We start from the raw sequence: 24,696 nt of genomic DNA on the forward strand, positions 1-24,696 counted from the left end.
TGAGTTACTGCTGAGGGCTTTAGAAACGTTATCCATTTTTCCCATCTCCCATGTCATGTGAATTTGGTAAATTATTAAATGTAACAAATAAAAACCAAAGTTAATTTAGCTATTAAGGACTGTACTTTCCTTTTCACTAATTTTAATGAAAACAGAGTTTAAAAAAACACCTTTTACTTGTGCAATTTTGCTGAAATTAGTGAATAGAGGATATTGTACCTATGCTCCCTTAAAGGCCCACTGGGAAATGCAATGTAGAGAGAGGTAGGGTGGCAGAATGCAGCACTGTTCAGAGGCTGGGATGTGGCACTGTCTAGTAGGATGTGGAGTGGTAAGAGTGTTGTGGGATGGGATGTGTAGACAATCAGCATCCATAAAGAGAAAAACCAAGCTAATGATTGAGATGTGAGCCTTAATTAGAATAAAATTATTTTTCTCCGCTGAGGTTGGTTGTGAAATTCCACAATATACCAACATGGCTATTTTTTGTATTTTTGCTGTTCCATGTGTTGTTAAATTATCTTTGTCTCTCATTAGGTCACCCAGGTGAGCCGCCCCGATCTTATTCTCTTTCTCATGAAGTACCTAATGGCTCTGGTTGTTGGAATTCCTTCAGTATTCTGGGTTGGCAGTAAGAAGACCTGCTTTGAATGGGCCAGTTTCTTCCATGGTCGCAAGAAAAAAGAGTAAGTCTGCTTCTTGTGCTGCGTACCCTTGCACTCTTCATGTTGTCCTCTTTCCCCACCGCTTGCCCTGCCCCCACTACCTGCCATGCGTTTACACCTCATTATAGCCAATTTTTCATAAATTCTTTCGGGTACTGTGAAACACCGCATTAGTAAGTGAGTAGAAGGGAACACAGACAGCCAAAAATGAATTTACATCTTGTGTGCTGGGAGGTATGTGGGAAGCAGGTGGGTCAACTGAAAAAGTTGGGTAAGTTGGTGTTTTGTCCCCTTTTTTTGTTGTGTCTTGCTGCCTTATTCCTATAGCAGAGACCAGATCCCACTCACACCTAGGTATGTTTGAGACCTGCTGCAGCAGCCCACTGGGATATGTGCGAGCGCTGAGAGTGTGCAAGTAAGCAGTGAACAAGTGCTGTGCATCTAACACAGCTCCTTTTAAAGCAATAGTAACTCTAGTGATCATTTGTGACTCCAATTTCAGTACAGGTCACCCCTGTTGTAATTCACTCATTGCATTAGTTCCTGTGGGTTTCAAGTAAAACCGCATTTTAATTAGTGTCTGACATTTCTGATCAGGACTGACCCAAGTGCACAGGAATTGTGAATGATGAATATGTGCATGTAAACAATGCCTCGCTGAAGACTGAGGACATGTGGTATGCTGTACTACTTTTCACAGCTAAATTCTATTGAAAGTTAGAGGAGCTTAACCTTGGCCAATAAACACCAGAGAGTTTGTCTTTGGGGGTGGAAATGGAACGAGGCTTGGAAGTGAAGGATGGTAAATGTAATTATTCAATCAGCCCATTTGACAGGGAGCTCTGTTCACCAGCAGCACAGCTGAGAAACTCAACTCCACCTGACTTGTCCCAAATTATTGTCTTGCTGGTGAGATTTATATCTGCTCTTTAGTCCCTTCTGGTTGCAATGTTCTGGAGAAGAGGATGAAAGTTGAAAGGAATTGTTCCAGAATCATTTCATAAGATGTAAATGGTCAAAGCCTTTGAATGTGAATGGTTAAAAAGTATGTAAACATTTCTGATATCATAAATCACATATCACTCTTCATTAAAACCTATTCATGGTGTGAGGACAGTGTGGTTTAATGAATTTGTGCCTCAAGTACTGGGGTTGATTCACGGGAACTCCCTTGCTCTTTTTCCACTGGTGCCATGGGATCTATTAGGTCCAGCCAGGGGGCAACAGGCCTCAGTTTAACATCTCAAACCAAAATCACTACCTCCAGCGGCACTCACTCAGGACTGCAGCCACCAGAAATGTAGTCTTGATTACAGTTGAAGTAGCTGTGTTACAATCTATGTAGAGACCAAGAACTTTGAAAAAGATATTTGAATGGCTGACTGGAAGGATCACACTTCAAGATTTCAAGTTTTAAGACTTTTACTGTAACAAATAAACAAAAAAGCAACATTGACTAACCACTTTTTAGTGTGGAACTTATACTTTAAAGTACAGAAAAGATCCCCCATGTGACTTTTAACACACCTGAAAATACACTGCCATGGTTATACTTTACTCTGTCCCTTAAATTGACAGTATTCTCCTGGAACCAGTCGAAAATTATTATCCACTCCTGATGGCCTGCTACCATTTTCCTTTCCCGGCCTGGTAACTTCTAACCCTCGAACCGGCTTTCTTGATGAGGGCTATCCTTACTGCTTCTCTGCTTCATGGGAACGTAGGAAATGGGAGCATGAATAGGCCAGGACAAAGCAGCCCGCTTGATTGGCACCCCTTCCACAAAGGTTCATTCCTTCCACCAACGCATAGCGGTAGCAGTGTGTACCATCTACAAGATGCACTGCAGAAACTCACCAAGGCTCCTTAGGCAGCACCTTCCAAACTCATGACCGCTACCATCTAGAAGGACAAGGACAGCAAATACATGGGAACACGACCACCTGGAAGTTCCCCTCCAAGCCACTCACCATCCTGACTTAGAAATATATCACTGTTCCTTCACTGTTGCTGGGTCAAAATCCTGGATCTCCCTCCCTAACTGCATTGTGGGTGTACCTACCCCACAAGGACTGCAGCGGGTTCAAGAAGGCAGCTCACCACCACCTTCCCAAGGGAAATTAGGGATGGGCAATAAACAATGACCTAGCCAGTGACACCTATTGTCTTCCCCTTCCTACCTGCCACCTCCCCCTCCCTGCCTGCCGCCTCCCCCTTGCCCCCTCTGCGTGTGCTCTCTTTCATGCTTTCAGATTCTTGCAGACGTCAGTCTGGGAGGTTCAGAGCTTAAGCAACCTGATATCACATTGGCTTCCTATTGACATTTCCTTCTTAAAGCCCATACTCAAGGCAACGTGAATCACATGGGCCTTGTATCCAGGTAGAAATGTTCATTAGCTACCCTCTGGACCCCCAATCTCCATTCTTTCTTGGAATTGAATAGATAGTTTCAAGTACATCCGCTTATAAAACCCTGACATTCCTAATGCCTCCCAATGAGACTTCGAGACTAACTGTTCACCTCCAGTCATCACAGATGCACTTGCCATTGTCTAGAGGTGTGAACATCTTGCACCTTCTCCCCAGTAAAGCAATCTCTCTCCCCACCTTAACATTTAACCTTCAGTTCCCCCATTTAACTTAAAGTTAAAAGAGACAGCCCCAGAACATAACAATCTTATTAACCAGTTATTTGTGACAATTGGGACTTGAGCCCAAGGCCTTCTAACTGAAGTGAGTGAGTTGCCTACCGAGCCACAGCTGACACTAGAAATGCATAGCAAGCAACTTCAACAACCTGGAAAAAAAGGCAAGCTAGTGGTTTGGATTAGGCCTGCCTCAAAACCTCCAGCATTTTCTGTACTTGTGTCCGATGAACAACATTTGTGGTGTTACCTGTATTGACGAATTAGCATGCACAGGAAAATTTTTGCAACTTTCAACACATTTCATGCAAGATCATTAAGTGAACCCAATAAGCCAATGTTCCCAGGGGTTCACAATTAATGGGCAGTGATTGGGGGACATAATGAGAAGGTGAGTAGATGTTTACCTGAGATGGATGGACTTTTTTACACTCAATGAACTTAATTGTTTGCACTTCCTATCCTGCACTGAGACACGGTGGTTGGGCGGTTGTGCTCTTCAAAATAAGAACCACCCCTTGAGCATGTTTTGTCATTCAATCAGATCATGATTGATCAGTATCTGAACATTTATACAGACTTGCATATCCTTTGATCCCAAAAGACTGTTAGTCTTGAGCATTTCAATTGATGCCCTGTATCCACAGCTTATTGTGGGAAAGAATTCCAGATTTCCACTACCCTATGTGTGAGGAAAAAATAAGTGTTTCCTGATTTCATTTCTGAATAACCTGACTTTAATTTTAAGATGAGGCTTCTTGTTTTGGAGAACCTGCACTCTATCTCTTCCAAGGCCAAAACCTGTAGGTGTATGTACTACATAATATACAAAATAAATATAAATATATAAAAATATATATTAAATCTGTCAACACAGCTGGCAGTCAGAAACCAGTAGAAGTTATTTTGGGGAATTGGCGATAACTGAAACCTATTACTTGCCCTGAGAATTATCTTCCCTTTACAATTCTACAATTGACTTCTCGTTTCTCCTTTCAGCTCTGTAAATGAGAGCCGCCAAGTACTGCAGGAACCCGAATTTGCACAGTCGCTGCTGAGAGACCCCAACACCCCAATCATCCGCAAATCCAGAGGCACCTCTACGCAAGGAACGTCCACTCACGCCTCCTCGCAGCAACTCGCCATTATGGATGACCAGAGGAGCAAGGCCGGCAGTGTACACAGTAAACTCAGCAGTTACCATGGAAGCTTGCACAGGTCACGGGATGGCAGGTGAGCTGAACTACTGCAGCAACACCACAGCAAATCACGTGTGACAGAGGCTTTTTAAAAATTAAGTATCAGATATGCAACTGCACTGTTCAGTCAGGATTATCGTATTAAAAAACTAATGTTGGATTTCACATTGGTTAAACCAGTAGCATTGTTTGATTTTTGATATTCAGGTATAAAGGTTAAGAAGGAGGGATCAGGTGACAGTGGGCTGTGTTGTGGGTGAGTTGATGTGCCACAGCTCTTTTTTACTGGTGTAGGAGGCATCTCAACTGCAGAGATGTGAATTTCAACTTAAGAATGGTCTATGAATGCTTGTCAGCATCCTTTCACAGGGAGAAAGGACCACAGCTATATGGGGGTGTGGGAGTAGAAAAGATGCAGAGTCACTGACAATGTGCCGCTTACTCTGGTGTAAATTGAAAAATACCAGAACCAAGAAGTTATACTCATCTGGAAAGATCTGAGCAGGCTGGGGCTCTTTTCCGTGGAGAAGAGAAGATTGAGGGATGGCCTTCTGGAGTCCTTTAAGATTATGAAAGGGTTTGATATGATAGACACATAGACACTTGTGAGTGAGACCAGAGCTAGGAGCCAGGACCGGTTGCTCAGCCATTTTGTTCAATGAACAGTTGATCAGAAGTAAGTAGAATTAGTTTGGGTAGAAGGGCAGAAAGCAAGCAAGGGGTAGAAAAAATTTGAGAGATTTGTTTATAGGCCCCCTAGAAGTAGTTGGTGTAGACAGAATATAAATTGGGAAATGAAATGTTCATCTAATAAAGTTAATACAGTAATCATGAGGAACTTTAATCTTCATATGGACTGGGCAAACCAAATTTGCAGTAATAGTGTGGAGGAGTTGTTCATGGAATGTATAAAAGATAATTTTCTCGATCAGTATGTCAAGGAACAGGCTATTTTGGATTATTATGTGATGAGAAAGGGTTAATTGATCTTGCAGTAAAGGGGCTTTTAAGGAAGAGTGACCATAATATGATAGGATTTTATATTGAGTTTGAAAGCAATTTAGTTAAGTCTCAAATTAGGACTTAAATCTAAACAAAGTAAACTAGGTAGGCATGAGGGGGGAGTTGGGTAAGGTAGATTGGAAACTACATTAAAAGACATGATGGTGGACAAGCAATGGCTAGCATTTAAAGAATTAATACATAATTTGCAACAAATACACATTTCTTTAAGACACACAAATTCTGAGTGGTCCAGTCACAGCTAACACGGTGTTAAAAGATCAAAGGAAGAGCTTATTGCCAAAAAGAGTGGTAAGCCTGAGGATTGGGAAGATTTCCGAATTCACCAGAGGACCACCAAGAAATCGACAAAGAAAGAGCAAAGGGAATATGAGAGTAGACTAGCAAGGAACATAAAAACAGATTGTAAATGTTTCTGTAGGTATATAAATAAAAGATTAGTGAAAGTAAACACGGGCTCATTAGAGGCAGAGACAGGTGAAATTATAATGGGGAATAAGGAAATGGCAGAGACATTAAACAAATAGCATTTGTATCTGTCTTCACATGAAAACATTCCAAAAGTGATCGAGAACCGGTGGCCTAGCAAGAATGAGGATCTTAAAGAAATCTGTATAAGTAAAGGTTTAAGGGGACTTTTTGGAAACCAATCCCAATGGATTTGACCTACATCCTCGGATTTTAAAATAGCTGCAGAGATAGTGAAGAAGAGACATACAGACTTGAAACGTTTCTTTCTCCACAGATGCTGCCAGACCTGCTGAATTTTTCCAGCATTCTCTGTTTTATTTCAGATTTCCAGCACGTGCAGTATTTTGCTTTTATATTATTGAGATAGTGGATGCGTTGGTTTTGATTTTCCAGGATTCCTTAGATTCTGGAACAGTTCCCAGGGAATAGAAGGTAGCAAATATAGCCCCGCTATTTATGAAAGGAAGAATAGAGAAAATGAGGAGCTACATCAGTAGTAGGCAAACTACTAGAATCTATTACTAGGGATGTGGTAACAGAACTTCGAAAATCATAATGAGTTACTCAGAGTCTCAAATTTATGAAAGGAATATCATGTTTGACAAATCTGTTAGTGGTTCAAGGAGGTAACTAGTAAGATGGATAAGGAGGAATTGGTGGATGATGTATATTTGGATTTTCAAAAAGCATTCTCATGGATTTTTGCACACAATGGGATAAAGTTAATGGACAGAAAACAGAATAGGAGTAAACAGGACATTTTCAGGCTGGTAAGCTGTAATTAACGGGGAACCACAAGGATCAGTTCATGGGCTTCAGCAATTTACAATCTATATTAGTGACTTAGATGAGAGGAGTGTAACTTATCAAAGTTTGCTGATGATATAAAATTACATGAAAAAGAAAGCTGTGAAGGAGGCTAGGGGGATGTTAGATAGGTTGGGCGAATGGGTAAGGACATAGCAGATAGAATACCAAGTGCTTAAGTTATCCATTTTGGGAGGAAAAATAGAAAAAACAGAATTTTTTTGCATGGTGAGAGACTGGGAAATATTTACGTTGAGGCACCTGGATGACCTTGTACATGAATTATAGAAAGTGAACATGCAAGGGCAGCAAGCAATTAGGAAGGTCACTGGTACAAAGGGATTAGAATGTAAGAATAAAGAAGTCATACTACAGTTATACAGGGCATTTGTGAGGCCACACCTGGAGTACTGTATGAAGTTTTGGTCTCCTTAAGTAAAGAAGAACATACTTGCCCTGGAGAAGTGCAACAGATTGTCCTATGAGGTGAAATTGAGTAGACGAGGCCTATATTCCATGGGTTGAGAAGAATGAGTGGTGATTTAAATGAAACAAAGAAAATGGGGGCTTCACAGGGTAGATACCGAGAAAATGTTTCCCTGACTGGAGAATCTACAACACGGGGTCACAATATTAGAATAAGGATCAGATATTTAGGACCGAAATGAGGAGAAATTTCTTCACTTAAAGGAGTGTGAATCTTTGGAATTCTCTACAATACTCTGTCTTGAATATATTCAATGGCTGAGATTGATAGATTATTTTGGTACTTAGGGCATTAAGGAATATGGATATAGTACAGGAAGGTGGAGTTGGATAGAAGGTCAGCCATGATCTTATTGAATAACAGAGCAGGTTCAAAGGGCTATATGACCTACTTCAGCTTCAATCTCTTGTGTTCTAGAACGGGAAAGTCCTTCCCTGATGTCAGTTGGACCATGCTGGGGGCGCTGTAATTGTCCACAGTCCCTGCTAGAAGGGTGCGCTTATGGACATTGCAGAGGGCAAAGCCATACTGGTTCATGAAGCCCAGTGTGGTGGAATAGCCTGCAGCATTCGCATCGAAGTTTATGAATGATGGATGGCCAACAGCAGAAATGGGAGAGGAGGCCATTAGAGAAAGATTATAAGACTACAGTAGTTTAGTTTTTGAAATTCTGTTTATACCGCAATATCAGAACGCCCTCTTTTAATAAAACATATTCCAGAAGCAGTCTAGGACTCTGGACTCTGCCAACACAGGACGGGTGTGAGAGAGTGCAGAATTAATTTGGAGGGTTGTAATTAACATGACATTTAGGTGCAAACATCTGTAAACGGCAACAGAGAAGAATGGGGGTGGTGCAGCATTTTTGATGTGCAGGGAGAGTGTTAGTTCAGGTTGGGGGGTCCACTTTACAGTAGCAGTCGGTGGGTCCAAAAACCCATGTGGATTTCTGAGTCTCCTCCATCAGTGTTCAAACAGGAGACCAGCACAGGAACACCTTGGTTTGTAGTGCTTTCGGAACTCAATCGGCTATGCTGATCTGAACCACCTCCAGCCCATGATGTTTTATAAACACACATACAAACCTACTGCCAAGTGATGGTTAATGGAAATGTTACCATTGTTCTTTTATCAGATATACACCATGCAGCTTCAGAGGTCTGGATGAGCGGTTGGTGCATGGCAGTCTGCCAAGGCTCAACGACCAGTCCCAGCAAGGCAGCCTACACCGTCTGAATGACCAGTCCCGGCAAAGCAGTATCAGGGACCTGACTAATCCAGCAACCCACATCACTCATGGTACCAGCATGAATCGAGTCATCGAGGAAGATTGCACAAGTGCCTAAACAAAGCCTCTTATCCAAGGCAAAGTGAAGGGGGCACACAGTTTAACAGAAGACAGGTAAATCCACAGCATTTGCAAGAGGGAGCTCATTTTCTGACATACTATGATAGGTCGGCAATAGAGAAATAAATAATAGATTGTGTTAATTGCAATCTCATCCAATGCCACTGGTGCTGCCAAGGAGGTTAAAATAGTTGCTGACGCAAATGTGGCTTGAAATCGTCTTTGGAACAACACAAGTTTAGACTCTTTACAACTGTTGCCACCGATGAAAAGGCAAAAGAGGAGGAAGCTCAAAGCTGACTTTGGCTTCTCATTCCTAACACACTGCTGTTGGCTCTGGCTTCTCTATAAAACTGATGGAGTAAGGAAATTTGGATTCCTCTTCAAGGCTGATAATGATCCTTAACGTTAAAAACCTTTTTTTATAGCATTGCTGTGACATCTTTAAATGAACATATACATTTCCTGTGCAGAATTTGACTCTATGAAGACACCATACCCATATGTTGGTCAAAGGGATCATTGTTTGGAACTATTTTTTACTAAGTTTATGGCAGAGTTGATGACATTAATAGCAAGCCTGTTGGTTTCCAGAACTCCCATCTCTAAGAGATTAAATCCTGTTATTAGAAACAGGATCCATAGTATGAAAGCAATGATCAAATGATGTGATAAAGTGTAGAAATATGTTGCATTAACTTGAAATGAGGTAGATTTTGTAAAGGGGCTGATGCAAAGTTTTTGTTATTCATGTCAGGATATTGCGACACCACCTCATGGTGGCCCTTCTAAGATTTGTCCACACAACAGATGAGGCAGCAATATAGGCTGATTAGCCTATCACCGGTGCATTTCTGTTTTGGTTGAATAGTGCATTGCTGAAGAGGGGCGGGTGTTGGGAGGCAGTTGTGGCCTGAAGTGTGAATTTAAGGATGAGCAACAAATGCTTGCCTTGCCAGTAATGCTCATGTCTCATGAAAGAACAAAAAAAAGATAGGGAGAATGGTGCTGAGTTAGGAGCTTGATCTGTAGCATGTCAGTACGTTGAAGTGCAGATTGCACTCAGCTCAATGATACGTTATACCAGGTACTGGAGGAGCTTAATAGATCTGAAGTGGTATTGCCCCTGCCTCCCACCCCAGCACACTCTGCCATTCACCTCAAAAAAAATTGTAATTTGGACAAATTCTACTGTTGCTGGAAACTCCACTAGAAACACTATTTGCTCATTTGTTGCTTTTGCAACCAAAAAATATCCTTTTGATGATATTTTGTTTATATCTATCCAATAAATTTTCAATTGCAGTTTGCCTGAAATGAACTGAAACAGGATTTTAATAAGTGGAACCGCCTTGCAATTATCTATTCTGCCGACCGGTTAACTGAACCTCAGTCCAAATAGGTACTTTCAAACACTCATCAGTATTTTCGCAAAGGTGTTAGCTGTGTAATTAAATACCACGTTAATTCTATACCAAAAATATTCGCCTAGTATTCCACTGATTACAAAAGGCAATGAAGGCTCTGAGACACTACATTTCGATCATTAGCGCCATTCATAACTCAGTGGTGCCTCTGGAATGGGGCTTGAACCCATTACCTTCTAACTCAGAGCCTTAAAGACAGGATCTTGGCAGACACTACTATGTCAGTACTGAGAGGGTGCTGCACTGTCAGAAGTGCCATTTTTCAGATGAGATATTAAACTATGTTCCCTCTCAGATGGACAGGAAAAAAATTCCACAGCACTATTCCAATATTTTCTCCACAACCAACATCACTAATGTTTCTGTTCATTATCTATCACGTTGATATTTGTGAGATCTTGCATGTGCAAATTGGCTGCTGCATTTTCTACTTTACAACAGTGATTACACTCGAGTACTTAATTGGCTGTGAATTGTTTTGGGACATCCTAAGGTTGTAAAAGGTATTACATCAATGCAAGTTTGCTCATTCTTTCTAAACAGCCTGATTATCTTAATGGAAGTGACACCTGCTGCCTTGTAACTACAGTACCTCCATGATAACCCAGGGGTGTAATAATATTATCCCTTTGTGACCTAGGCTGGATAGTGGTGTCTCTCACACGTGTATTTATTATAGAATCATAGATTGGTTACAACAAAGAAGGAGGCCATTTGGCCCATCATATCAATACTGGCTCTTTGTAAGAGCCCTTTGCTAGTCCCGCTCCCTGGCTTTTTCGCTGTAGACATAAATTTTTTCTCTTCAGGTAATTGTCCAACTCCCTTTTGAAAGCCATGATTGAATCTGCATCCACCACACTGTCAGGAATGCATTCCAGATCCTTACCGCTCACTGCATTAAACGGTTTCTCCTCATGTCGCCTCTGGCTCTTTTGCCAGTTACTTTAAATCTGTCTTCTGGTTTTCAACCCTTCCGCGAATGGGGACAGTTTCTAACTATTCATTCTGTGCGGATCCCTCATGATTTTGAACACATCCAGCTAATCTCCTTACAACCTTCTCCTCTCGAGGAGAACAGCCCCAGCTTTGTCAGCCTAATCACATAACTGAAGTCTCTCATTCCCAGAACCATTCTCATAGATCTTTTCTCTCCAGTGCTTTCATATCCTCCTTAAAGTGCAGTACCCAGAATTGGACACAGTATGCCAATTAAGGCCAAACCTGTGTTTTGTAAAGGTTCACCATAACTTCCTTGCTTTTGTACACACTGCCCATAGTTATAAAGCCCAGGATCCCATGTGCTTTGTTAACTGCTTTCTTAATTTGCCCTGCCACGTTCAATGATTTGTGCACATACACCCCAGGTTCTCCTGCTCCTGAACCCCTTTAGAATTGTACCCTATAATTTATATTGCTTTTCCTCATTTTTCCTGTCAAAATACATCATTTCATACTTCTCTGCATTAAATTTCATCTGCCTTCTGTCTGCCTATTCATCAGTCTGCCTATCTGTGGTCTATCACTATCTTCCTCACAGTTCACAATACTTCCAAAATTTGCCATCTGCACACGTTGAAAGTGTGCCCTGTATACCCAAATCTCAGTCATTAACATAGATGAAGAAAAGCTGTGGTCCTATTACTGGCCCCTGAGGAACCCCACAGTATAGCTTCCTCCAGTCTGAAAAATAGACATGCACTACTAATGTCTGTTTCCTGTCATTCGACCAACTTCTTTTCCATGCTCTCATTGTCCCTTTCATGGGCTTCAACTTTGCTGACAAGCCTGTTATTTGGCACTTTATCAAATGCCTTTTGGAAACTGATGTATACCACACTACCCTCATCAATCCTTCCTGCACTTCATCGAAAAAGTCAATCAAATTAGTTAAACATGAGTTGCCCTCAGCAAATATTTGCTGGCTTTTCTTAATTAATCTGTATTTGTCCAAAGTGTCTTGGATAAATCACTTGGACTAATTCTGAAGAAGAGTCATATTCAATTCAAAACATTGGGCAGAATTTTTTGCTTGGCGTGCAGGCGCACACCCGACATAGTCAAGCATAAAATAGTGCACAATGACATCAGGTGAGTGTCCCAACGTCATCGCGCACTTGCGTGATATTTCACCCAGCAGGTGCTGGAGCCGCACCTGCCATTAATTAAGAGGCCAGTTAAGAACATTAAAAAGCCAATTGACGCCGATTTTTCGTTGCCTGTGCGATTTCGCACTCTTTGCATGGGCTAAACAGGCAGACAGCCAACTGACAATTTGCAAAACCTCATCTACGGGCAGGATAAAAAAGGTCAGCAGCGTTGCCTGTGAGTAGTAAGGAGTTTGGTAGATAGTTTGCTGCTGGTGACTTATTGGTACTTGGCAGCTTCAACTCTGTTCGGGTCTTCATTCTTCGCATTTTCAGGCTGCACTTCAGGTTTTCTTGGTGACTCCAAGGACCCCGGAGGATTCAGACCATGTGGACCCTTCCAGGCATCAGACAGCCTTCTGTAACCCTGGTAATGGAGATTGTGCTCTCTGCTGGAGGCACCTCCTCTGAGGAGAAAGGGAGGGACAGAAGGGAGAGGAGGCCAGGTGCCCTAATGCAGCTTTCAGGGGAGTGACCTGTGGGAAGAGAGGTGCAAGCACAGCGATTGCTGGGTTCCCCCGCATCCAGGGTGCAATCAACTCTACATGTGGTCATCAAGGCGCCAGCGGGTCAGCCGGGTGCCTTCGTTAACAGGAAGGGCTCCCGCTCCATGAATGTTCAGATAGTGATGCAGATTCTGAGAGTCTGTGCAAGGTACCCTGGCAGCTCCCATAACGCATACATCCTGAGACACTCCCAGGTGCTGAGGCTCTTCAGTGCTCCAGCCCGACTGGATGGATGGCTGCTGGGTGACTAGGACTATCCGTTGAAAAGGTGGCTTATGACGCCTCTCTGCCACCCAAGAACAGAGGCAGAGCAGCAATATAACAGGAGCCATGCCTCCACAAGGGTGGTAATAGAGAGGACGTATGTCTTCTAAAGACTCACTTCCGATGCCTGGACCATTCAGGGGAAGCACTACAATACTCCCCAGAGTGGGTGTCACTGATTGTGGAGAGTGCAGCATGCGACCGCTATCTGGCACTGTTAAGGAGGGACCCACTGGAGGAAGAGGAACTTGATGCAGCTGCACAGGCCACAGAGGATGAACCCAGTAGTGAGTCAGAAGAGAAGCACAGTGAGGAGAACGCTGAGGACGTGGAGCCAGACCTCTGTAACCTCCAGGAAGGCAGGGACGCCTTAGTCCAATGCTCCTTCAGCTAGGCTGCCAAATAAGCGCTACCACCTCATGCCATTGTTATGACACAGCAGTTGGTAAAGGCTGAGTTATTTTAAATCCCAGAGAGAAACTTTAAACAACTGTCATATTTTCAATTGGTATGTTTGAGATGCAGCTCTGAATTCAGAAATGAAACCCACCAAGCCTTTTATATAAATTAAATTTATTAATTTTCAAGGAATTAAATACATACACGTCTACAAATTACTACCATAATAACTTTTAAACAAATCCCCAAATTAATGACTCAGATAATCTTCCCCAAGGCAACAATAACCCATAGACTTAGACAGACACCAGGCAAAGCACATTTTATTTTACAAATTCAAAATGAGGTTCCTTTCTTTTTGTTCCTTCGCAGACACAGGCTTAGATCTTACATGCCTCTGACTTCCACACACACAACTCTTCTGTATATATCTAGCCTTCCCTTTGAATGCAAACTCTCATTGAACTTTGAACTGTTTGAACTCCACCTCTTCTAACAATAAAACCCCTTTCATAGTACCAATTTTATTAGTAATATAAACATATTGCTTGGTGTCTTCTAGCTAGGTGCAAGAATTCACCCCTAGTCTTTGAATGGTTTATTCAACAAAATGCAAATGAACTCTTTACCTTACGGTTTAACATCTCAAAATTACTATACATCAAAGCATCCAGACTAGCTGGTTTTAGTCCAATTAAGAAACTCACACTCACACCCACAGACACAGACCCCACTACAAGCTCAATATAAAATAATTTCCAATAACATTATATACATTAATATCTTCATGACAGCAGGGCTCCTGCCTCCATCCCGGATGTCTGAAATGGCCCATTCCTTCGACTCAAGTCCACTCAGTGCCTGTGCAAGAAAGTTTCAAGCCCCCCAAGTCCAGCATTACATACTGGCGTACCCTGCACCACATTAAATAAAAAAGGTAAAGTATACTCGGGCCATTACAAGAAAAGAAAATTTATCTCATGTTGACAGTCAAAACAAAGTAACAAAACCTTCTCTGGTCTTCAATCCCAGACCAGTTAAAATAAACAAAACAGTGCACAACAGAAGATCACCCATGACCAGTCCCTCTTGTGCTCATGGTGCCTCAAACTTACGTTTGCGAGTGCTACATCTTGGTGTTCCCCATGTACTGGCATTGGCATTGGAGACAACCTGCTGACTCTGTTGGCCTTAATGACCTTGGCAGTCACCCTCTGGCCAGTGGAGCCTGTGCTGGCCCCACCTGGGAGGGAATAGCCAGTTCCATGGCTGGCATCTCCCCACTCGCTGCAGCCTCATCAGATGCCACAGTCACTGGCAGAGGGACAGAGGAGCTGCTGCCGTCATCCAGAGATCCCTGAGAGGAGCCCTCAGAGATGACAGGCAACTCATGCGCCAATTGGAGTTCATTCTGGACCTCCCTGCTCACCATTGATGGACAGGCACCTAGCTGGGATACTGGGCACCTCATCCATCTCCCAACCGGACACTGACCACCTGAGGTCAGTGCCTGAGTGGACTCTGACCACCTGAAGTCAGTCCCTGTGTGAGGGCTTGCAGATCCGAGTGCAACCCCAGGGAACCCTGATTCTGTTTCTGGAGCTGCCTCTCCACACTCCCAATGGAGGAGGCATTGCGCTTGGCCATGAGGGTCAACGCAGTGCTGATGCTCCACATGGATGCCTCCATAACAGAGACCATGGCACTCAAACCCTCATGGATCTCCGCCAGATCCTCCCACACATTTTGTTGGACATCCAGCATCTGCTGCCTAATGGACAACTCTAGAGGCTCCTCATTTGCTTTCAACTGAGCATCGTCCTGGTCTCCAGCAGTCCTCCCAACTGCCAGCACCCTGGGCACACTCTGCCTCCACCTGCACCTCAGGCAAGTGTGAAGTGCCCTCACCGAAATTCTAATCGAAGATCTAATGCCTACTGAGGTGCTGGTATCTGCGCTGGTGCCTGCCTCAGAGAGCGGGTGTGACATAGGTGCACCTGGAGCCTGGTGATCCTCTGGTGACAGGGGTGGGTCTTTGGAGTCCTGCGATTGGGTGCATGTTGGCAAACCTAAGGTAGAATAACAACGTGTCATTAGTTTAAGTCATCACAGTGTCAGTGTGCATGCTAAGCCACCTGGTGAGACCATGGAGATCAGAATCATGGTGCCATCGTCTTTCAATGATCAATGGGGAATCCAGTTTTGAGGTTCCCATCAATGATGAGACTACACAAGGATGTTTGCACCATCCAAAACTCTCACCTCTGTGCACTGCACTTTTACCTTCGTCTGACGCCCCAGCCTCTCCACAGCTGGTTGACCGAGGTGCGTGGCGCCTCTCCAGCTCCAAGGCGTCCTGCTCACATCTGATTAGGATTAGGTGGTTAGCGGGGCTTCCGTCAGTCCACGACCTTTCTATGTTATTATGGGCCATCTTCTCCTGAAAGGAGAGAGGAGCATTGATTAGTCCACTCTCTATCTGCAGCCCCATTTGCAGCCTGGCCACCTGAGGAGAACCTCACAGGGCACATCTGAGTCGTGGCCCTCGAGCCACAAGGCATTCATTCCAAGCAGCCAGGGCTCACCCCCTTGGCTAGCTCCAGCGTCATTAACAGTTGGCACTCAGACCCCCTGGGCTCCACGGGGATTGGCCAGCCCTTAACACTTCAACACACTGATCCATGCCAACACGGTCCCCACCCTTCCCGCTCTCAGCAGATCGTTAAACCTCCTCTTGTGGCACTGGACCCAGGTGCACCGCACCACATCATGGCTGCTAACCAGCACCGTCATCTCCTCCTAGGCAGTTTTTGTAAGGTGCGGTGGCCGCCTCCTTCCATCCCTGGGGATAAGGTTATTCCTCCTGGCAGCCACCTCCTTCAGGAGGACTGCGAGACATTCATCAGTAAACTAGGGGGCCGAGTGCCCACCCGACCTGCTCTCCTGCTTGACATTTGTATCCATAATTTTTACCCTCCTACTGACGACACTAAAGATGTCTTTGTCGCCAGCAGCCTTTCAGGGCTCGACTCTGCCGGTTTTAACCAGCCGCTGGGTCGCCATTGGACCCGGCAGCCGACAGGTCCCCACCTCTGCCCGCCCGTTCCCAAACATTGGGGGAGCCATGGTTCATGCTCAGCAGGCCTTAATTGGCCCACCGGCATGAAATCGCAGTTGGGGAGCTGATCGCGGGCAGCGGGCTGTTTTCCCCCCTCGGCGCTAACCGCGCCGCCTGCTGGACTCTCAATTCTGGCTATTAACTCTGATTCTTTCACCACAGCTGCTGCCAAACCTGCTGAGTTTTATCCAGCACTTCCAGTTTTTAGTTTAGGTTTCCAGCATCTGCAGTATTTTGCTTTTATTTGTCCAAGTGACTGTTCATTTTTGCCTCAGATTATCATTACTAAAGCTTTCACACAACCAAGGTTAAACTGGCTGGTCCATAATTGCTGGATTTATCCTTTCATCCTTTATTGAACAGGGGTGTGACATTTTCAATTCTCCAGTGCTCTGCGCCACCACACCTGTATCCAAGGAATATTGGAAGATTATGGCCACCATTTCTGCAATTTCCAGTCTTCCTTCCCTCCGCATTCTTGGATACATCTGATCCAGTCCTGGTGAATTATTAACTTCAGATACAGCCAGCCTTTCTAATATCACCTCTTCATCAATTTATAGCCCATCCAGTGTCTCAACTACCTCCCTGTTCACTGACTTTTACAGCATCTTCCTTGGCAAAGATAATTGAAAAGTCATTTATTTCCTCAACCTCCATGTGTAAATTCCGTTTTTGGTCCCTAATCAGTTGTCCCTTTTTTTTTTGCAACCTTTTTACTATTAATGCCAAAAGACTTTTGGATTTCCTTTTATGTTGGTTGTCTGCCTCATCCCATACAGGCTCTGTGCTTTTTTCTTATTTCTCTTCCTGTCTGAACTTTCTATATACAGCCTACTTCTCACTTGTATTATCAAATTGACATCTGGCATATGTGTCCCCTCTCCTCCCAAACTTACCCCCTTTTCTGCTTCATCTTACTCTCTCTTGCCACCCAGGGTCTGCTGGCTTTGTTTGCCCTACCTTTCCCCTTCATGGGCATGTACTTCGACTGTACTTCTCCTCGGCCCAACCATCTTCAGCTGCTTCATCAATTACCTTCCTTCCATCATAAGATCAGAAGTGGGGATGTCCGCTGATGATTGCACAATGTTCAGCACCATTCGCAACTCCTTAGATACTGAAGCAGTCCATGCCCAAATGCAGCAAGACCTGGACAATATCCAGGCTTGGGCTGACAAGTGGCAAGTAACATTCGTGCCACACAAGTGCCAGGCAATGACCATCCCCAACAACAGAGAATCTAACCATTGCCCTTTGACATTCAATGGCATTACCATCACAGAATTCCCCACTGTCAACAACCTGGGGGTTACCATTGACCAGAAACTGAACTGAACTAGCCATATAAATACGGTGGCTACAAGAGCAGGTCAGTAGAAATCCTGCAATGTGTAACTTGCCAAAGCCTGTCCATCTACAACGCACAAGTCAGGAGTGTGATAGAATACTCTCCATTTGCCTGGATGAGTGCAGCTCCCACGACACAAAAAGCTTGGCACCGTCCAGGACAAAGCAGCCCGCTTGATTGGCACCCTTTCCACATACTCCTTCCACCACCGACACACAGTAGTAGCAGCAGTGTGTATCATCTACAAGATGCACTGCAGGAATTCACCAAGGCTCCTTAGATAGCACCTTCCAAACCTACGACCACTACCATCTAGAAGGACAAGGGCAGCAGATAAATGGGAACACCAGCACCTACAAGCTCCCCTCTCAAGCCACTCACCATCCTGACTTGAAAATATATCACTGTTCCTTCACTGTTGCTGGGTCAAAATCTTGGAACTCCTTTCCTAACAGCACTGTGGATGTACCTACAGCACTGTGGATGTACCTGCACCACATGGACTGTAGCAGTTCAAGAAGGCAGCTCACCACCACCTTCTCAAGGGCAGCTAGGGATGGGCAATAAATGCTGGCCCAGCCAGCGAAGCCCACACCCCATGAATGAATTTTAAAAATCTCCTCTTTCAAGGCAGTCCATTGTTGAATTATAGTTTTATCTGGCAATCTTTGATTCCAATTTACCTGGGCCAGACCCATTCTCACCCCATTGAGATTCGCTCTCACCCAACAAATTACTTCTACTCTAGGATTCCTCCTTGCCCTTTACCATTGCTAACTTAAACCCTAAACTAGTATGATTACTGTTCCCTATATATTCCCTTACCAACACTTGATCCATTTGGTCCAGAGCCAGACCCAGCAATGCTTCCTTTCTCAGTGAACTGGAAACATACTGATGTAGAAAATTCTTCTGAACACATTTAGAAACTCTTCCACATCTCTGCCCTTAACACTAGTACTACCCCATCCTATATTAGAATGTTTGAAGTTCCCATTATAACTATTCTATAATTTTTGCACTTACTTCTCTGTAATTTCGTTGCCATTTCGCTCTTCTATATCTTTTCCACTAGTTGGTGGCCTATAGAATACACCCAGTAGTGTAACGGTATTTTTGTTGTTTCTTAGCTTTATACTGCCTTTCTTACCTACCCTAATTTTTATACTGTGTTCAAGAATATTTAACACCCAGTCCTGCTCTTTTTTCAGCCAGTTCTCTATTATCGCCGCAACATCTTACTCCTCATCCCTCTTTCTACCTCCGTCGTTGGTACTGATATGCACCATGACAGCTGGCTGTTCACCCTCCCCCCTTGGAGTCCTTTGTAGCCACTCAGTGACATATTCAGAGTGAGATGTGCTCAGGGAACTCCTGCACTACCTGCCTGGTCCCCCTGGACTGCCTGATGGTCTCACATATCCCATATGTCTGTAACCCTTAAGCTGGGGTGACGATGACCAGAAACATGATATCCACAAACTCTCACGTTCGCAGATGCACTGCATGATGCCAGCTGCTGCTAAAGCACCGAAATTTGGAGCTCAAGCTCCTCCAACTGACAGTACTCCCTGTACATGTGACTGTCTGTGACACATGAAGCGTCCGAGAGCTCCCATCCCACTGCCGTCAGTCTCCCTGAGAAGGCTTGGGTAAGGCAAGGTTCATTTCACAGTAAGTTGAATGGAGAGAATGACAGTTCTAATTGATTTAATTAGCGCAACTTAAATCTTCACGTAATGATCCAAAATAAGGAACACTTTTATTTAAACAAGATCTCCTAACTGTTACCTGGGATTCCTAACCTTCATTCAGAAAAGGCCCTCTAGCAAAACGAACTGTTTTCACAGCCTAACTGAAATCTGAATGGCTGTCTGTGTTTTGAAAAGTCTAGCTTTATCTGGATTTAATTATTTTAAACTAATAATCCAGAGAATGAGTTTAAGTAAGTCCAAACAAATCAGTCTCCTTGTCGCAGATCACTAACTTCCTTCATGCATGGTCCAACTATTCGTTGAAGTCTTCTCTACATTCATTGACTTCCTTCAGGTCACGCACCTGATTTCTCTTGTGGTGCAATTGCTAAGCATCAATATCTTTATTTCTTCCATGACATTTAGTACAGACTAAATTTACTACATCTACCGGATTAATATTTAGCTCCTCATTTATCAACATTATTGTCCTCAAAATCTTCAGTGGCCTCCAGAGGTGATGTGTTCTTTGTTCATGACCAAAGGTTTAACTTGCTAAAGCTGCCCTAACATTTTAACATATCTATAGGGCTTGTCTGATCTCCTGGGCAGAGTACAAGATAAAACAGCATAGATAAATAAAGCAATCCTTCACTCACCTTGATTATTCCAACATTTCTTTATTGCAGCCTTTCTGTTTTATTGACATGACTATGCTTTATATTTCTCCGCACTTTTCCATTATTCCTGCAAAGTTCAACAAATGCTATCCTATGTACTCTTGTGATTTCCTACTATGTCAATATTTTGAAATCAAGTTCATTGCAGTCTTCTGCTCTATTTTCTAGTACCTTGACTCAGGAACTTCTTAAATCTCCAGGGTTTCCTCTGTCAATCTTTAGACTTTCCAAACCCAAGCTTAGTTTTGTCCAATTTTCACTGTCCCCTATTAGATAGTAGTCTTCTCTTTCAACCTTTATGGCGATCTTGGTTAATTTTTTTTAATTAAAAATAAAGCCTTCTCTGTTGTGGATGGTATGTGGCATAGAACAACCTCAATGGAAGAGGAAATAACTGATTCCTTCCATTTCACGCCTCCCCTACCCCTCAAAAGCAACACTTAACCTGAATCCGAATGGTGAAGGCACGTTAGAAGATGTGTAAACAGAAAGGTACTATAGGGGACTGAATAAAATTTCAATGTTGGGACTTTGTAAAGAATCTGAATTGTCAAAAAGAGCCAATGAAGATTGAGAAATTTTAAGGTTTTTTGTTGTAATTTTGTAATTTTAAATTATTCTGGGCCAATTGTAATGGCTGCACTTGAATTGATTTATGTGAAGCACTGAAACAGATGGTTGCATTATTCGCAATGTCACCTGGTGCTGGCTTTGTTAACACTGATTAGTTGTTGATTTGGGGTGAAAGTAGTGGCTGATATTAACTAACTCTGCCGATTTCTACCCCTTTGTTATTCAACAGCTCCAATTGGAAGCCACTGAGTGTACTGCACCTGCCCTGCGGCTGATTCAGTAGCAGTGAGGAACTGTTCAATTTTATATCGGAATTCACAAACCTGATACCATTACTGCTCAGGCTCAATCTCCCACTTTGTGCAGTTAGCACATCTGGCCACAAGCCTTCTGTCATGTTAGGAACAGATGTGTGACAGGGTAGCTGTGCTGAAACTACACTGCTGGCCTGATAGCCCAACCACAATCAGATCAGTAGCTGCCACCTGCACCTTCCTTGTTGGAGGCAGCAACTGCAAGTTATGTTCCAGGAGTTTGTTGCTCCTCCTGACAGCAAGATTGTTGGGCTGTTGAGCACCATTGCCTTTACCATCAGAAGCAACCCTGTGGAAGAAAGGGGACTTCAGTCAGGCTGTGTCCAACACTAAAAAGGCAAAGGAGAAAACCTTGTAACTTGCACTCGCCCCATAAAGAGCCTTTTTGTTTACATTAGAATTGTGTTCAGATGTTTAGTTTCATTCAGTCTTTTTTCAGTTTTAGCACTTTAACTGTGATTGTATAGATGTTGAAATGTAGTAATTGCAAATTAGACTTTTTTGAGACCAGTAGATTTTTAATAAAATAATAAAATCATGATTTCCTTTCATATTGTGTGATTGCAATCATTTATGTTTTTTTAGTTGCATTTTAATTTTTGTACACGCTAGGTTGACACTTCAGATCAATGCATTAAAAATCAGTTAAAGAAACCACTGCATTTATATTCCAAAGTAATTACAAGCTCACTACCACCTTCTTGAGGGCAATTAGGGATGGGAAATAAATGCTGGCCCAGTCAGTGAAGCCCATATCCCATGAATGAATAAAAAACTGTTTCAGTTGATTTATGCCAAATGCATTCATACATATTCAGAAGTTGACATACAGGCTTGAAGAGACTTCTATTCTTACACTGTTAGTCGTGATGTAAAAGCCCTTGGAAAAAATTTACACCTTGTTGAATGAGATGAAGCTGGATTTTTAATGCATACTAAGTTCATAATTACTGCCACACATCCTCACTGGCCTGAATGAGTAATTTTATATTTAGTGACTGTCAGATGTTACCATTATGTTAAGAAATCCCACAATGTAAAATTTTTTTAAAAGTTTGTTTGATATTTTAATTTTTACCTTTATTAAACACAAACACAAATAGGAGTAGATCGCACAGCCCATTGAGCCTGCCCCTCCATTCATTGGGCTTCAACTCTGTTTTCCCACCCGCTCCTCATATCACTTAATTTGCTGAGACACCATAGAGTCATCGAGGTCTACAGCACAGAAAAAGGCCCTTCGGCCCATCGAGTGTGCACCGGTCAAACAAGTACCCAACTATCTTAATCCCATTTTCCAGCACTAGGCCTATAGCCTTGTATGCCATGCCATCACAAGTGCACATCCAAATACTACTAAAATGTTATGACGGTTTCTGCCTCTACCACCCTTTCAGGCAGTGAGTTCCAGATTCCCAACACCCTCTGGGTGAAAAAGTTCTTCTTCACAGCCCCTCTAAACCTCCTGCCACTTACCTAAATCTATGCCCCCTGGTTATTGATCCCTCCGCCAAGGGGAAAAGTTCCTTCCTGTCTACCCTATCTATGCCCCTCATAATTTTATACACCTCAATCATATCCCCCCTCAATCTCCTCTGCTCCAGGAAAAATAACCCCAGTCGATCCAATCTCTCCTCCTAACTAAAACTCTCCAGCCCAGGCAACATCCTGGTAAATCTCCTCCGTGCACTTTCTAGTGCAATCACATCCTTCCTATAATGCAGATTCCAGAACTGCAGGCAATACTCTAGCTGTGGCCTAACCAGTGTTTTATACAGTTCCAGCATAACCTCCCTGCTCTTTCATTCTATGCCTTGACCAATAAAGGCAAGTATCCCATATGCCGCCTTAACCACCTTTTCTACCTGTCCCACTACCTTAAGGGACCGGTCGGCATGCACACCAAGGTCCCTCTGATCCTCGGTATTTCCCAAGGTTCTACCATTCATTGTGTATTCCTGTGCCTTGTTTATCCTGCCCAAGTGCATCACCTCACACTTATTCGGATTAAATTCCATTTGCCACTGATCAGCCCATCTGACCAGCCTGTCTATATCCTCCTGTAGTCTAAGGCTATCCTCCTGTAATCTAAGGCTATCCTCCTCAATCTTTACCACCCCACCAATTTTCGTGTCATACGTGAACTTAGTGATCAACCTTCCTACATGCAAGTCTAAATCGTTTATATATACCACAAACAACAAGGGACCCAACACCGATCCCTGTGGAACCCCACTGGACACAGGCATCCAGTCACAAAAACACCCCTCGGCCACCACCCTCTGCTTCCTGCCACTCAGCCAATTCTGGATCCAATTTGCCAAATTGCTTTGGATCCCATGAGCTCTTAACTTCGTTATTAGTCTCCCATGCGTTACCTTATCAAAAGCCTTGCTGAAGTCCAAGTAGACTACGTCAAAAGCATTGCCCTCACCTACACACTTGGTCACCTCTTCAAAAAATTTAATCAAATTGGTCAGACATGATCTCCCCTTAACAAAACCATGCTAACTGCCCTTGATTAATCCCTGCCTTTCCAAGTGTAGATTAATTCTGTCCCTCAGAATTGCTTCCAATAGTTTCCCCATCACTGAGGTTAGACTGGCCTGTAGTTGCCTGGTTTATCCCTTCCTCCCTTCTTGAATAATGGTTCCACATTGGCTGTCCTTCAGTCCTCTGGCACCTCTCCTGTGGCCAGAGAGGTATTGAAAATTATTGCCAGTGCCCCTGCTATCTCCTCCCTTGCCTCACTCAACAGCCTGGGATATATTTCATTCAGGCCTGGAGATTTATCTACTTTTTAGCCTGCCAGACCACTTAGAATCTCTTCCCTTTCTATGCTAATTTCTTCGATTATATCACAGTCCTTCTGCCTGATTTCCATACCCACGTTGTCCCTCTCACTTGTGAACACCGACACAAAGTATTCATTTAGAACCATACCTACGTCTTCCGGCTCCCCACACAAATTACCACTATGGTCCTTAATGGGCCCTACTCTTTCCCTAGTTATCCTCTTACTATTAATGTACTTGTAAAATAACTTTGGATTTTCCTTTATTTTACCTGCTAATGTTTTTTCATGCCCCCTTTTTGCTCTCCTAATTTCCTTTTTCAGTTCTCCCCTACACATTCTATACTCCTCCAGGGCTTCCACTATTTTGAGCCTCGGTATCTGACATAAGCCTCCCTTTTTCTCTTTATTCAATCCTCTATATTCCTCGACATCCAGGGTTTCCTGGATTTGCTGGTCCCACCCTTTGTCTTTACTGGAATATGTTGGCTCTGTACTCTCTCCCTATTTCCTTCTTGAATGAGTCCCACTGCTCTGACGCAGATTTACCTAAAAGTAACTGCTCCCAGTCCATTCTGGCCAAATCATATCTTATTAAAATCGGCCTTCCCCCACTTTAGAACTCTGATTCCTGGCCCATCCTTGTCCTTTTCCATAACAACCCTGAATCTAACGGAGTTATGATCACTATGTGCAAAATGCTCCCCCACTGACACCTCTACCATTTGTCCAGCTTCATTCCCTAACATTAAGTCCAGGACCGTCCCCTCTCTTGTAGGACCTT

General features: G+C 43.4%; 1 protein-coding gene across 6 annotated transcripts in view; it reads left to right on the forward strand.

The window, feature by feature from the left end:
• LOC144680695 (frizzled-3) overlaps positions 1–21,667 on the forward strand; it is a 135,727-nt gene extending 114,060 nt beyond the window's left edge. For all 6 annotated transcript variants that reach the window (XM_078541945.1, XM_078541944.1, XM_078541943.1 and 3 more), the window contains 4 exons: positions 538–686; positions 4,310–4,543; positions 8,433–8,699; positions 21,034–21,667. In XM_078541945.1, coding sequence (XP_078398071.1) covers positions 538–686; positions 4,310–4,543; positions 8,433–8,643 — 594 coding nt within the window. In that variant the 3' untranslated portion in view covers positions 8,644–8,699; positions 21,034–21,667. The remainder of the gene's footprint in view (positions 1–537; positions 687–4,309; positions 4,544–8,432; positions 8,700–21,033) is intronic.
• Positions 21,668–24,696: the final 3,029 nt, after the last annotated feature.

The sequence above is a fragment of the Cetorhinus maximus genome, chromosome 5, assembly GCF_964194155.1.
Source record: "Cetorhinus maximus chromosome 5, sCetMax3.hap1.1, whole genome shotgun sequence".
Taxonomy (NCBI): domain Eukaryota; kingdom Metazoa; phylum Chordata; class Chondrichthyes; order Lamniformes; family Cetorhinidae; genus Cetorhinus; species Cetorhinus maximus.